The following is a 17,268-nucleotide window of genomic DNA, read 5'->3' on the forward strand; positions in this document are numbered from 1 at the left end:
CCAGTCTCTTGAAATTTCTTCACTAATCTGCATATCGCTGAATCACTGGGAATGTGCACACGGAGAAGTTTTCATATGAATTCATGCTGACACTCCATACACAATTCTGTTTTTGCATATTTCAACACCAGAAACACTCATTGATTCTTTGTGTATACCATACCAAATGGAAACTCGACAGAAAACTCAAAACAAAACACCCAAACACTCAGTCGCACAGCATAGAAGACAAGCGCGCGGTGTTTCAGTCTGAGGACCAGGCCCAGCGACATAAGGGCAGGGAAAGCCCCAGACTTGGCACAGTTGCAATAATGACGTCTAACAACAATATCTGAAGTGATTAAATTTGACATAAAACTCAAAAGAAAACACCAGTTCACTCAGTCACACAGTGTAGGGGAAAAGCACCAAGTACTGGTGTCTGATAACTACACACAGTGACAACCGCCCGACATAGCAGCAAAAGCCGGCAAACACGCTGCATGACATACAGAGCCCTCCCAGGCATCTTTCGTGAGACATCCTGTACTATTTATATGTACGGAATTATTCAGTTAGAAGTCTGTGAAAAGTATTTTTTGACAACTTTTCAAATTTTTGATGGCTGGATGATTGATATACACAAAAAGTAAAGAAAGGAGAGGACTCTGATAGTGTTTTAAGAGGTCATTATAAACTTCCCAATAAAGCTCCAAAAAGTACAGTTAGTTGGTTGGTTGGTTCATTTGTTTGGGGAAGTGGACCAAACAGCAAGATCATTGGTCCCATCAGATTAGGGAAGGATGGGGAACGAAGTCGGCTGTGCCCTTTCAAAGGCACCATCCTGACACTTGCCTGAAGCGATTTAGGGAAATCACGGAAAATCTTAATCAGGATGGGAGGACACAGGATTGAACCGTCGTCCTCCTGAATGCGAGTCCAGTGTGCTAACCATTGTGACACATCACTCGATATAGTACAGTTAGTCTTATTCATTTCCACATAACAGTTTCCCATGTCATCAGTCACATTATTCTCAGTTCATTTGAGTCATAAATTGAGCATCAGAGTTATGTACAATTCATACAAAGAAAAATGTGTTGAAGACAACATTAAACCTTTGTCAGACGCTTTTTATGGAAAGATTTTTAATCACAATTTCAATCAAAGTTTTCATCCATTAAAAAGAGATAAATGTGCGTATTCTTCAGGTGTAGATATCAGTTGCTGTAGGAGGAAACAAAAAAAAAACGCAGTTAGAAGTGCAACACAAACTACATTTACAGAGCGCCAAATCTGCACAACATTCAATAAAAATGCATAAGGAATTATCAAAACCTAACTCCGAAAATGTTTATGCTTTTACATGTGATCTGGAAAAAGCCTTGGCAATTTCAAAGCAACATGTTCAGTAGCATATTACAAACACAATTTATGTTGTTACCACCTAGGCTGCCACAACCTCAGAATTAACTCTGCTTTCACACGTGAATGGAGCAAAATTATAGCTTTGCGAGGATCAAATGAAATATCATCTTGCTTAATGAAACACTTAAAAGAAGTGGCTAGTACAAGAAAACACATAATAATGTACAGTCATGCTAGCACACGACAAAATAGAAATTTTACAATGGCACATTCCTGATTGAAACTTGTGACAGATCCACTACTTCAAATGGTTGTTCTTGACCATATTTTGATGACAAGTGGACACTCTTATCTGCCAAACAATGCTGATTTAGACTCTGTGGGAGCCCAGACAATGGGAAAACTATCTACACACCATCAGACTGGTATAAAATCATTGCTCACTCACAAAGAAAAACTCCATTTACAGTAGTGCAGATGAAGCAAGAATTTGTATCATAGGTAACTTTGGAGAAGGCAGTAGATACTTGCAAAACTAATGAATTAAAGTGTCCAGCAACTTAGCTACAAATTCAGTGGTTGGAGTACAGAAGATATGAACCTAAGAAGATACATTACAAGACAACTTTGAATACTGATATGAAGTTTTTCGCCTTTTGCACACAGTCACAGTTAAAACACTACAAGTCTCTCCTCTCAAGTTGAGTTGTCACACTGCAATTGCCAACTTGATATTAAAAATAAAATGGCAAAAGGAAAGGCCACATAAAGACATGAAGTCCTGGGAAGCCCTGTTCATAGAGTGGTCCACAGCTATTATTCCTCCATGTACCACTGTAAGCCTCTTCAGTCACAAAACAACATATCAGGTAACGCTGCATGTGTAAGAAAGCTTTTGGTATAGGCAATTTGAGCAGTCAGGATCATTATGGTGGATCGATATCTCCCAAACCCAAAATGAAAGCGACTGAGATGCTGCCTGAATTCTGAGATCCAGACAGGGTAGCAGTTGATCATCTGTTCCAGTGTCATATCCACGCAACCGATGAGGGCAACACTATGATAGCTACTAATGCATATCATGTTGTCCCCAAAGTTAATGACAGGAACTGAACTAGCTTCCTTTCATTAGTCAGGTAACTGTCCTGGCACAGAGATAGACTTTGAAAAAAGTGCACTGAGAATTTCTTTACTTCTTCTGTCAAGATGCTGCACTATACTATAATGGATCCTATCATGACCTGGTGAGGTTTCACAGGCTAAAGACAATCAGCTCCAACAAAGAGTGGGGTTACTGTATGCTCCATCAACAGTGCACTTGAATTCCCAACTGTCCCATTATGGGGCACTACAAAGATGGCTGCTGTGATAACTCTGACAAAATGTTCTGTACTGTTTGAGCTAGTTTGTCTGGAGATTCCCATTTCACATTACAACAGCAGCAATTAGGCACCATCCTTCTCTCCCAGAAAAACTCCTGTGGATCTTCCACCCAACTTGATGGAATGTTTATGGTGTTTGGAAACTGTTCACATGATCTCTTTCTGCTCTCCTTAATAATATGACGATATTTCATCCATACTTTTTAAAAGACTGCAAGGTTTTGCACAAATGGTCAGCTCTTGATGCTAGGTGGAGTCATCCGTAAGCTCGATTGTGAAGCAGGCCTTGTCACTCTTATAATCTCAAATCATAACTTCCCCTTAGTGGTCACAGTTGTTATGATGTTTTGAACTCAAGAAACATGCAGCAGTTAATTCAGAAAGCTTGCAGTGAAAAATGTGATCGCTTGATACTTTGCCTTCAGTGGACTTTCAGTCATATGTTACTGTACGCAAAATGCACTCATCATACTGAAATTATTTTTAAGGGTGGAAGGAGAGCCCTGTCTCATTACAATGTGGAGTAAATACAATTTTTTAGTCGTGGCACACAGCAGTACACCACAGTCTAAGTTGTCTCCATAGGCTCAGCCTAATTCATTTGTGTGTTCCGTGTTTCTGTTTCTGTTTCATATCCAATTTATCAGGTTAATCACAACCACAATCTATGCAGGCATTACACTTGCAGTGTACTGTAACAAGATTAAATGAAAGTGTCTGCTGTGTGACACAGTAGTGCAAAAGTAAAGCACTGGACTCGTAATGGATAGGTTTCGAGTTAAAACAATAATCAAACTTTTTTGACTTTATTTTTATTTTTCTCTAAGAAAATTACATTCTGGCAGTAATGCAGTCATAAAATTAACAGCTCTCATTTTAGTTACTGTAATCATTGCATCTGTGCAATAAACTAATTGCATGAACACAAAATTCTGAGAATTTATATAAATCATGGTCCATGTTGTTGAACAATGTACTAAAATGTTATGGAGATCTGTCTTAGCTAAATGCATAAAGAATTGGAATGTATGGATCATTCTCTAGCTCCTGTTGACATCAAAGAGCTGTCTCAAACTTGAACAAATCTTCAGTAGTAGTCAAGAACAATCCGTTGTATCTTTCAAATATACTCGACAAGGTGCCTACAGACATTATAGACTTGGTAAAAAAAAAAAACTCCCATGCCAGAAAACTGTAGACAGGGTGAATGTGTACTGGATCTCATGGATCAGAATAAATCACTTTTACATCTATATATCGTAGATCAGGGTTTCCCAAACTGTGTTCGGAGGAACAAGGTGTACCACAGGAAGTGAGTATGTGCTCCATGAAAAACTATAAAAAATACAACTTTTTTTTTTCTTTTTCATCATTCTGATGATATTATTATTTTTTTAAACTTCATTATGATATCTGTGTTACTAGATATGATTTTAAATTGAAGTACTCGCTGAGTAAAAGTTTTTTTCTTCATTTTCTAAAATTTTATTAATCTTCATACTATACAAAGTGGTCTATCAAAGTACCAGGATTCTCAAAGTATTCCGTCTGAGGGAAAGTTTGGGAAGCCCTGTTGTAGACTAACAAGCAAAAAGGTATTGCAACAAGGTTCTCAGACTGCCATCAAATCACTGCCATTTCAATTCCATTAAATTCATATATGATCAATTTAAGGGTTATGGGGCAAGGAACAACAAAAAATGTGTCCTGGGAGAAATGAAACGACTGACAAAGGATGCTATAAATAGAAACTTTGTCATCATATTGGTATAATGTTGTATGACACACAAAGGAAGTAATAATGAAAGAAAGGGAGAATTAATGTGTAGTGGAAAATAATATTGAACAATTTACTATTCCTCTAAATTCTGAAAGCAGTTCTAGCGACCATACAAACAACAGTTAATGTGATTCAGATATTACTGGCATGCATCCATTAGTGGTATAGTGTATTACCAACGATTCAGTTGTGTTCTCTCCTTACAATTTTCAGTGCTTATTTAGATCATTTGTTAGTCTGCAACATGTGTAAGTGAACACTCACCTTATTGGCATTATTTTTCTCTGAATGTAGCTACGCATTTGTTTTTTGTTTTTGGCGCATGTGCGACTATCGATTGAATGATCACTTTGGGAAGTTGCATACAAGTTGGGCAACTCCACATCCCACCGCTGTCATCTGACAGTCAAAAAGTAATTTTAATCAGTGTACATATAATTTACAGTTACAAATTACAAATGCTGCCACTTCATGAATCCTGTTCTGCCAAAACTACATATAGTCAAAACTGACTCAGGTCCCCAAGGTGCCCATTAAATAGCACAACTCGCTCGGTATGCATGTACAGCTTATCAAATGTTATCCTTCCTGTTCCTCATAGTTATGGCCCTGACCATTAGTATTGTTTGATAGTAAAAGGAAGGCAAACATAAATGAAAGCAATTTAGATAATATCGTGCTTTCCACACTGTAACACCAATTTGGTATTGGACCACTTTTGCATCAACATGATTATGTTGTTCTAAACAAAGCAAGACCCATTATATCATAGTTCATTGGATTAGATGAACTGGTTTCCTCAAAAGCACCAATACTTGCTGCACTGAACATCCCTGTGATGAACTTGAACATGAGCTGCATGTAAAAAATCAGGGCCGCATCTATTTACTAGAATTCACAAAAAATGTCTATTTATTCACCTTCACTGTATTGTAGTGCCTCAAGAATTTCAGGGTAAATTCTAGAAACACTCGGCCTTCCACTGTCTCAGACACCCACTATTTTAGGTACGAGTGCGAGAGAGTGAGAACATTTCTACCGATACACCTGATTCTACGTGCAGGTCGGAAGTTTGTTATTAGAAAACTGTAAGAGGGGCAAGTCACTGACAAAGACAAGCGTTTGCCATCAGCGCCACAGAAGACATGAGGAGAACTCAACAAATAATTATGTCGTATTCTTTGATGGGTTAGTGTCTGTAGTGATTGTAAAAAAGACCACTGAACAGTTGAATATAGATTGCTATGCACATTCAGGTATTGGACTCGCTTGAGACTAGAGACTTTTGAATTACTTCATGTCTTGGCTATGAACGAAGCAAGACACATGTACGGTACTTAAATATGTGTAAATGAGTCTAACATGTAAGGAATAAGTTAGCTTGCAGAAGTTACTATCTGTGAAAGTTGAAAATATAAAGTTATTGAACTTAAAACTATTATACGAGTACCACAATTATTTCAAAGGTAGAGAAGTATTTTAATAAGTTCCCTTAACTATAGATTTCGGAGAAGCAGCTTGTGGGAGATCGACGTAGCTGATTACCCAGACAAGAGGACCGGCTACACACAACGTGCAAGTTAACTGAATTGAGAGATGTGTGTGCCTTGCAACCCAATACCACACTGTCTCTTATCGTCCAAAACAATGTTAGAACATGGCGACCTAAGTGACAAGACCTGAAGAAAACGGGAACTGAAAGACAGAAACGGCAAGAAGATATTAGGCGTTGCCATAGCAATCAAGCATAACAACATACGAGAACTGTTTCCAGTAACCGTACTGAGTCCAATAAACAAATGGAATAAAGTTGCGAGTGCAATGTTGTAAAAGACGTGAGAAAGTAATAGCAGAGAAAACTGGAGAGAAGACCTCAACTTTTCGACTAAGAAGATCGGGTGTCAAGAGTAAGCAGGCTTCACACACGTACATCACGCCGATGCAGTAACCAGCCACCGACACCGACTACACCAGCTGGTGCTCACCGGTGCTGAATCTGCAGCCACTCGCCGACGACAACGCTGAAACCAACGTCCGACACTGCCGACGCCATTGCTGTCCACCAGCGCTGATTACACATCTGCTCACCAATGCAGCTAGAACTCTAAACGAGGTGAGCAAAAACCACTAATTATTTGATAAAAGTTGAGGGGACAGATGAATGATAAACTGGTATTATAGTTATGTTCTCAGTGGTGAATTTTCTTTAGATGATTGCCAGGTCTGAGATTAATAAAATTATGGATCAAGAACAGCAACAAACTTCAGAGCCAGCCGTGGCAATGACTGTAACAAAGGAAATGCCAGACTGGACTGAGGTAGGAAATTTAATTAAAGCACTAAGTCTTAAATTAAATAACCAAAGAACAGAGTCAAATTGCAACTTTAAATGAAAAATTAAATGCACAGAGTGCAAATTCCAATACTTTAAGACAAGAACTAAATTCTAGATCGGATGACCAGATGGCTGATTCAGCCACTCTAAGTGAAAAACTAGAAGCACAAATTGTAAATTTAAGTGAAAAATTGAATGCTCAGAATGAAGCTCTAAGGAGAGAAATAGGTTTAGTACATTCTAGTTTAAATGCTCAGAGTGAAACCTTGAACAGTCAAGCAGCAATTATACTTCTATTAAAGATTGAATTTGACTCTTTAAATGATAAGGTAGAAAATCTGAAGTTAGATATAAAGAGTAACTCACTACTTCTTTGAATACTCTTGTAAATCAACTGTTCACTGACTTTAATCAGAGACAGTATGAAACTTTAAATATTCAAACAACAAATATAGGTTTGTTGCCCATCAAACTAGACGCTCAAAGCAAAGCAAGTAATCGATGCAAAGGCATAGTTACTTTGGAGGCTGAATGCGACATCAAATATAATAATAATAATGTAGGATCTGAATTTCGTAAAAAATTGAAATTTTGTAAAAATGTATGTAATATTAAATTTAATTCTGTAACACAGGAAATGAATACTTTGGAAGAGAGCACAGATCAGCCTAAGGAATTAATATCGATTATTCAGTCGAAAATTCCAGGTGTTAGTATACAAGCAGTTACTACATGAGCTGTCAGTTCGCGAGTAAATAATGTAGAATAAAATTTCAGAGAAAAAATTGTCAACTTTGACATTATAAATGTAGTAGTCTGGCAAAACCACTTGCGCTAATTATTGATCGAGAAATGGCCAAGAGTATAATCTCCAGAAAAGGTTGCGACTGTTGCTTTTTCCAAACCTAATGATACTAACAAGGTTATAGACGACTCGTGGAAAGAATACAAACTTGTCCAGTACAGATTAGAACATAAAATAATTTTACCTAATGTTGTTTTACCTAGTAAAGTGGTGATTGTTTTGTTGTGGGGAGACTTTCACACAAAATTTAACAAGAAGTATTGGTCCGTGAATAATCAAGTGAGGTTAATACCAGATTCATGGGATCCGGGCGGAGTCACATCTGTCTCCCAGGGATATTAACATTCTGTGTTAACGGATGGAGTGACGACTGTCGGATCCCTAGTTGTTTTCAGTGTTTCTTCTGTACTATTTTTTCCTGTGCCGAATTCCCTTCAAATCATAAACTATTCTGTAATCTATTCTTGAATTCTTATACTATCCTGTTATCCTATTGCTTCTGCATCCTTGTCTTTACTTGGCTGACAAGCAACAGCTGCTGAAAGTCATTGATATCAAGGCCATACTGCTTCTTGTAGTAATTGCAATAAGTGATTGCATCACTATTCGTGGTCTCAAATGAGTTACATGAGCTGGTCCAGGCTATGTAATCAATGTGATAAATTTTGTTGTTATATCAAGTCAGGACAGAAGCATCTATTAATGTTTTCATAATATGCTACTTAGAAGCAGTCAGATTACATCCAGAACAGTCTGTGTTCTCAGTACTTGGTTGTTAGTACCAAATAAGTATTTAAGTCACCTGCGCGCTCCGCTCCAGTCAGCGGTGGTCTTGAATCCCAGCATCAGCATATAGTTAGGTCTTAATTTGGCCTGAGCTATTCTTGGAGGGGAATCAAGGAATATTAGATTAATAGAAAATGGAATTTTATATGAATCACTACATAATTGTGATAACATGATGCATAATTTTTACGCTTTGTGAGATACAATGTAAATGTGAGGGTTTGTAACACTTTTGGAAGGGATGGGTAGTGCAAGTACAAGCATGACTAACACTAATCACACACCTCACCTATCAGACAACCCTCACACACAAGTGTAACTGATTCTTCACCATTTGCAGTTCCATAGGTGTCGCTAAGATCTTTCTTCGGGGGCTTCAAAGGTGAATGTGAGAATGTCCGTTCTGTAGGAGACATTTAACATCATACCTCCTCCGGCTTCTCACTCAAGTACCGGCAAGGTAGGGATCCTGGGGAAAGGGGGTGGGAAGGGTTTTCCTGTCTTTGGGGCTATTTTCTTTCTCTTCTTCAATCTTAGCAACCAGTTCTACTTTTTTCTTTCTTACTTCTCATTTGAGTAATGGTCTATCTTTCCCTCTCTCCATATGCATATACTTCTATTGCTGAAGTCCTTCTTATTTTCCGTGGTTTCCAATAACCTTCAACTTATTTCATACAAGTAAGCCGAAGAATAAGGATACACAAGCACACATCTACATACACACAAAGATATACTTAAGCACAGACAGAAGAATTACGAATTAGGAACCTGAAGCATGTCAAAACCACCAAGAGATTTGGGGAATAAAAATATATGTACATCTGAGTCGATGCACTTATTACATTGTTGACATGTGACGCGGTGAAGAATGCTGCCACACAAGCGACAGCAGGATCTAGAAAACAGTAATCACTAACTGATACAACTTTACTGCTCATATATCTATCACAAATTGTTTCATTTCACATTCTCCTGATATATAACTTCAAGGATATGAGCAACAGGTCACAAAAGTAAAGGACACACAATGAAACTGGGAACTAATCACTCTAATGTATTAAAAATGTCATTTTGTTGATAGTAAAGACAAAAAGATAAAAATGGTTTAACAGGAGCTCAAAGGCTCCATGCAACTAGAACAGATAGCAATAAAAGTGACAGATAAGTGAGGAGAAAGAGTTCCGTTATTACCACAAGTTATTTATAATTTCTTAAATACACAAGTTATTTATAATCAAACTAGACAATAAATCCAATCAACTACCACCAAAAAGAGAACGAACTCAGAAAAATCAGAACATCCCCTCATACATTCTACTAATCATGGTGCAGGCAGTTACACCTAACAACACAGACATTTGTATAATCTACAGCTAATTACATGCACAGAATATACCATATATACCTTATGCTCACCTTGTAAGAGCTGCTATTGGCAACTTTGCAGCACGGGAGACCAGTAATGGAAGAGGCACAACCCTAGTTGACAACACTGGCATGACTGTGCCATTGGTAAAAATAAGTGTGCCAGGTCCCACAGTAGAACTGTTAGCAGGGGCAATAACTGAATGTGCTACAGGTGCACTCACTGTTACCACAGTATTTGGTACTTTCTTTAATTTTTTCTTGATCTTGACACTGGATTTAATTCTGCTCTTTGTAGAGGCCTGTACAATGTCACTCCTTACATTTCCTTCAGTATTAGTTGATGGCTGTGGAATGGGCTCTACATTTATTACATTTTCCTTGGTCTTCTGTCCACTCGTCCTACTGTTGTTCTTCTTCTTCTTCACATTGTTACCAAATTTTTCTGAAAAAGATTATTAGTTAAGAAACCTGAAACAAGTTTAATCCAAAACATTAAGAAATATGACCTCAACTGCTCTCTCTCTCTCTCTCTCTCTCTTTCTCTGTGTGTGTGTGTGTGTGTGTGTGTGTGTGTGTGTGTGTGTGTGTGTGCACGCGTGTGCGTGTGTGTGACTAAAGGGAATGGGCACCAGCAGTCTATGACACATGTCCACACAAGAACAAATCATTCATAGTTCATTTATGTGGCAATAACCTCATACTGACTGCAAAACGAGCCATATGATTTACCTATGCCATGCCCAGAAAAGAGGCACACATTTCCGACTCCAACAACAACTCCTTCACTGCCGATGCCTCTGCAGCAATAAATTTACTTACCCAAGGTCTTTTGACAATAGGATGGCGTTTTCCTAATCAACTTCATGTGCCACATGATTAACTATAAAATCACTCCACTATTTGTACTGCAACTTCAAAACTGTAAGAGCGTTATGTATGACATCAGTAACACAGTGACTTTTATTGTTTATAGTTTCTTTGACTTTAGAGCATATATGAGTATTTTTGTCTGTTCTTAATAAATGTGATTCGGAAAAGCAGGTCTTGTTTTTTATGTGTGCTATGCATATCTTAGATTCCTTTGAATTTTTTTTAAAAAATCTGTCTTACACCCATACCATAGACAATTTTTCCCTCCCCACTACTCACTCTCTCCTCTTCCACTTCCAATCCCCCCCTCCCCCCCCCCCCCCACACACACACACAATTGAAAGTAGTAAAGTTAGAGTTTAACATTACATCAACACTGAAAGCATTAAAGGTGGAGTAATAATACTACATACTCTAAATAATGGCGCAGACTCTTAACCACAGTGCCATTTACTTATCTTCTGAAGGAGAATTAGTTGACCAATTTTGAAATCCCACTATTTCAATGTCCCTTGCTGGCTACACTTGAACATTGTTTTGCTAAGCACTGTTAAATATTTTACAATTTTATCCATGTATTCTTGGCGTCATATTGTTGTCTATGCCGACTACGGCTCGTTGTCTCGTGTCATTAAGCATGAGACCAACAAGCCAAATGTTTGAAATCTAATCATGGCTGGCTCATATACTCCTTTTTTAAATGCAAGAGCAAGCCAATGGGGTGTTCCCTGCTCCACAGAGCCAGATGTGCCTTGGCATTTTACAGCACTCAGTATAACTTTTTATCTCTGTCGAAATTATGTGTATGTGAAAAATACCAAGTTGCATCTTCGATCATGCTGTGACAGCTATCACCGGCCACTCTGGTATGTGTGTGGGATGCAAGGGGAGGTGTGCCTGTTGAATGTGTGTGCATTTTTCTTTTCTGTGATCTCTGGTAAGAAAGCTAGACAAAGAGCAGAAATTGACAAATTGGATAGCAAAAAAACATACAAAAGGTGGTCAGGACTTCATGTCTTCTAATTTATACATCTTTTAATTCACAAGAAAATGAAGTAAATCTGACACAGCATACAGCCACAACCTTTGAATGTTCACTTTTAAAATAATATACTTCAGTATGTATGACTTATAATAAAGTGAATAAATCTAAGTTTAAAACTGTGTATCATGAAAATTGATTTCCAGATTCTGAGTGTTCTTGAACCTATTATGAGTTGGCAACAGAAGTTTGTATGATGTTACTTTTCTAAGTGAGAAACAGATAACTGTAATGAGACTTGCATATTGCTGTCATGGAATGGTTGTAAGTAATGAAAATAATTAATTACTCTAAAGTTTTAGACAATTAAGTTGCAGTTTTATTTGTAATTAGCTTTGCTGTGGTCCATTATGCTTAAATGGAAAAGAAACAAAAGAGAAGGCACACATTTCTAATATGTACGTGAATTGAATATATGTCCCAATCTCCTTCTCTACCCTTTCTTCGTCCATCTGCTCCTCCTTCCCACTCTCTCTGTCCATCACCTCCTTCCCCCTCTCTTTGTCCATCTTCTCTCACCCCCTTTCCATCTCCTCCTAATCCTCTCCCCCCTTTGCGTCCACCACCTCCAGGCCTCTTTCTCTGACCATCTTCTCCCCCCCCCCTCCTCTATCTACTCCTGCCCCATCTCTCTGTCCAGCCCCTACTTCCCGATTTCAATTTCCATTTCTTCCTACCTGTCTGTCCAACTCCTCTCTGCCCCCTCCCCCTCTGACCTTGACCCTTGTTTACTGTTACTGCAAATTCATATTCTGTAGTAGTATTCTAATCTTAAACAAATAAGCCATAAATGCAACTTTCCTGTTTGTTAACTATGTTTCACAATTGTATATTTTACATATTAAAAAATATATGGTCTGTATATGTCTAAATATTTGTTACAGTAATATGTACAAAGAATTAGGTATCTAAAATCATGTCCATATTAGATGCAACGTTGTGTCAAAATTTCAAAGTAATCGGTCAAGATCTTTTGGCAATTAATAATTTTGAACAAAGCAGCATTTACATTTTAATATCATTTCCCCTTTTATTACATATATACCACATGGCATTCCAGAAAGTATATAAACACAAGTGTTCGAATGCTACGTTGTGGTAAAATTTCTAAGCAATCCATGAAGAACTTTCAGAGATTGAAGATTTAGGAGCAAGGAACATCTACATTTGTACTTACATGGGAAATGTAAATGTTCCTACTCCCAAATCTCCGAAAGTTATTGACCGACTGCATCGAAATTTTGACGCAACATTCCACTGGTATACACATGTGCTTTTATTTACCTACTTTTTAAATCATGTAACACATAAATTTATATAAATTTAATAAGAGGGGGAACATTTACAAAAAGATCTCAAAAAGTTACATACACATAAGTTATAAATCATATATTAAAGAATTACATAACTAAAATCGTGTCCATATTACAATTCAATGTTGTGTCAAATTTTCAAAGCAATGTGTCACGAACATTGGAGATAAATGATTATGAGCAAACGAACCTTTACATTTTCATTTCCATAGATTTAAAGTCAACTGACTAACAAATATGTTCCTTTAAGAATTTACATTCAGATTCCATTTAACTTGTTTTAAAACTGAGTAAAATATTAATGTATGATATACCATACGGTGGGAAAAAATCTTGGAAGTGGCTAGCAGAAATTAAGGAGGAAGTAACTGCTGATGTATGTTAAGAAATTGATGCCAGTGATGAAGTTGAAAAGTTCTGGTCCCTCCAGCATGTGTATGTGTATGTGTGTGTGTGTGTGGGAGGGTGGCAGTTGGGGGGGGGGGGGGGGGGGAAGACATCAGAGGGACTCGTGTGTGGGAGCGGGTGGGGGGGGGGGGGGGGTGAGGGGAAGGACTTCAGAGGGACTCAATGATGAGGTTATCAGCATCCTTACAACAACTAGCAGAAACGAATGTGGTTAAAATGTTGAAAATGTGGTAAAGGAAGCACAAAACAATCTGATATAAAACAGCACTCACTCTCTCCCATGGCCAACCACATTATGAGTCTAGCTCACAACCTATTAAAAATTGTTAGGTGTTCTAAAACAGCCAATTAAAACACATGTATGACAAGAGAGAAACTAAAATGGATAAAAACTAATATCTACATCCACAGCCATACTCCGCAAGCCACCTGACAGCGTGTGGTGGAGGGAATATGTGACTGGCTGATCACTGACAAAAAATGTGGATGAGCCAGCCACCCTTACAACACATTAAAAATTTCTCCCTAAAATTTCAGGGAACAAATCGGACAGTCCAAAAAACTGTAAAAGTAGTACCACATTTATTCGATTGCCAGTTAAGATAAAGCGCAAATCTGTCTGGAAATGAGCTGCTGCCCTCTTGTCTGAATATAAAACACAGTCTACTAAAACATGGTACACTGTGATCTGTTCGCCACAAATGCCACTCACTGGAGGGTCCTCTCCTCTGAGGAATAAGCCATGTGTTATAGGGCTGTGTCCTATGCGAAATCGAATTAGAAGGACCTCACAATGTAGGTGGGGTTGGAAGGGGTACAACATGGTTGCGTTGTTGACTTATCCAGACACAACTTACTGTCTTTCACCACCAGTCAATCTTCTTCCATAGACACATTACTCCGTACATTGACAGTGAAGTAACAACATGTAAAGTGATGGGACACTGAACTATCTGAGGACTTTAACACACATCCTTGGCTGCTACACCCGCGATTTCATTTCCCTTAATAGCCACATGCCCTAGCACCAGCAGAATGACACCTCCATCCCCAGCCTTTGTAGGCTGGGGTGATATGATGGATTACTTTGTTTGTGTTACCTCCAGCAGACAGGCAAGGTAGTGACAGGGATGAGCTAACAGTGACAAAAACAAAGCAATAGATTTCATAAAGCTAAGTAAGCAAATGCTATCTTAGAAAGCCACAGTCTGGACAATTAAACATTCTGCTGCTCGACATAATGATGAACAAAAATCCTGAACATTTGTGATGGCAGTGTAGATCATGTGAACGAAAAACAAATACTATTCATGGTCCAATACCAAGTCCTTCAAAGCAGACATTATTTACTCATGGAAATTTGAGAGTTAAAAGTAAAACATTTATGGATGAAATCACTTGGTAGGAGAAGCATGTGCAGAAAGCTAATTCAGTGATAATCTTTGAATTATATAGGACCACTATCCAAAGTTGTGCAAAAATTACAGGAAAAATGTTAAGATCACAAATTCAAAAACTTTATTGGGAAACTAAAGAGGATACTTATAACTGTGTTGTCACTACTGTTGTAACAAGAAATAAATTTAATGCTATATATGGATTTCTACATCTGAATGATAATTCACAAATTGACTTATCTGCTGAAGTGCATAAAGACTGACAGTTAAAATATGATGTTCAAAGAATTTTCTGAGCATATGGGTTCCACTTTCTCCTTGGACGAGGCCAGGGAACCATACTATGGGCAGAATTTGATGAAGCAGTTAAAATTTATGGAAACCAATCAGATTTACTTTTAAAGTTTGGTAGCTTGTAATAAAGTCCAATAGGTATCTAGACAAGTACTCACCCTATACAGAAAAGGTGATATATATGACTTGAGTCACCGAAAAGCTTTGGATAAATTTTGTTCCACCAAGAAGCTACATTTTCTTGACAATTACTTCAGTTCTTTGCCTCTGTTGTGTTCTATGACTGAGCTCAACTTTCTTGTTATTGGTATAATGAGGCCGAATGGCTTGGGAACCTTGCAAACTCAAAGAGATGCCCTTTATGCAATACAAACTTCACAGACAAAAAGAAAAAACACTTGTGTCCTATTAGTCATTTTGTGGTGGTATGCCTGAATAAAATCTTCTCAGTTTGCAGGCCATGTCACTTTAAATAGAAAAACTTGAGCTTTCAATGGCTGCTCTCATCATATGAAGCGCAGACGCAGCCTGCAGTCCAGCGTGAGCTGTTGTAGATGGTAGCAATTGCTCTCATCATATGAAGCGCAGACGCAGCGTGCAGTCCAGCGTGAGCTGTTGTAGATGGTAGCAATGCATGTGTGTGTTTTCTTCTGCTTCTGAAGATGGATTTTTTTTGGCCAGAAGCTACAAGTTTCGCAGCCTTTTCATTGTGTCTGGCTGCAAGTCAACACCTCCTCTATATCGTGAGTAGCAATCTACCCTTGTCATATTGTTGTTAGATTTGAATATCTATATCATCTGTGTTGGGATCATCATCATTCTACCAATTTTTTCTGAATGTTTAGAGTCTGTGTTTTAGGTCTGCATCTTCCTCCATCTGTGGAGTGTACATGTGGGTGCAAGTATCTGCAGACTATTTTTCACATTTATTGACCTTTTCACAGGAGCATTTAGAAGTTTTTTTCTTTTTTTTCTTGTTTTGTGTCTAAGGCTGAAAGATCTTCAGATGTTAAAAGTGCAGTGATATATACAGTTTCTTAACTTCAAAATCAACTATCTGCAGCATTCTGTTCTACTTCCTCAAAAAAAAAAAAAAAAAAAAAAAAAAAAAAAAAAAAAAAAAAAAAAAAAAAAAAAAAAAAAAAAAAATAATAATAATAATAATAATAATAATAATAATAATAATAATAATAATAATAATAATAATAATAATAATACACAATGAAGCTCTGTTCTGTACAGAGTGCTTTTCTGAATAGTTCATTTAGGCTTGAGGAAATAAGTATAATGTAGACAGCCCAGCAAGATACGGTTATTTTTCTGCCAAAAAAAGGTCTCATCTTAAGCTAGGTGACCTCAGCTTCATCATACTAAGGAAATACTAGAGAGGTGAAAGTTAATACAAAAAGAGTTTCCTCTCTAATTTTTTGTGTTATACTCTCCCCCTTCCTCTTTCATGTAAACTCACAATTGTTATTCTATTTTAGTTCTATGCACAAATCAAAACCCACACTGTAGTTAAGGGTACTGTGCATTTATTTTTATCAAATATTCTTCCCAAATTGTATATGTCATTGTCAGTTTCTCCAGATGAAGCCAGCTCAATCAGTAGGATCCATTACAGAGACACTGTACACTCCTGAGAGATCTCTAGCCTTAGTCTAAGGCATATTTCTGTGCCTAGTGTTTTGCCACCTAATGCTAGAGACATTATCAGAGGCTATAAAAACTTCATTAGGTGATTTTTTTTGAAGTCAAACAAACTCAGCAAGTGTAACTGTTTGAATTCAAAAACCAACAAATGTAGTCTTGATAAAATCTAAGGATGTCTCCAGCATTAGGAGACAAAGTGGCAGGTATTGTATACCTTCGACCATGGCCTAATGCTCATATAACTAAAATCATCAAACATTAAAGTTTGCTTCAAATAATCTGAGAAAACATGGAAAATAAAAAAAAAGGGTAGCCTAAGTGGAGGGGTTTTGAACTACACTCCTTGTATACACAAATCCAGTACCTTGACCATTGCACCAACTTTCTCACTTGTATCATTAGTTTCTGGGTAACAGTATGAGTAACTAGTCTCAACTTGTCTTTGAAGATATATCAAAGAAAGGCAAACCAACGTTTATAGAATTGCA

General features: G+C 37.5%; 1 protein-coding gene across 1 annotated transcript in view; it reads right to left on the reverse strand.

Annotated features, from left to right (window-relative positions):
* Window positions 1-17,268, reverse strand: part of LOC124605930 (mucin-17-like) — a 121,745-nt gene that overhangs the window by 96,514 nt on the left and 7,963 nt on the right. Inside the window, exon 4 of the mRNA XM_047137887.1 lies at window positions 9,852-10,245. Coding sequence (XP_046993843.1) covers window positions 9,852-10,245 — 394 coding nt within the window. The remainder of the gene's footprint in view (window positions 1-9,851; window positions 10,246-17,268) is intronic.

Source organism: Schistocerca americana, chromosome 3 (genome assembly GCF_021461395.2).
Source record: "Schistocerca americana isolate TAMUIC-IGC-003095 chromosome 3, iqSchAmer2.1, whole genome shotgun sequence".
In the NCBI taxonomy this organism is placed as follows: domain Eukaryota; kingdom Metazoa; phylum Arthropoda; class Insecta; order Orthoptera; family Acrididae; genus Schistocerca; species Schistocerca americana.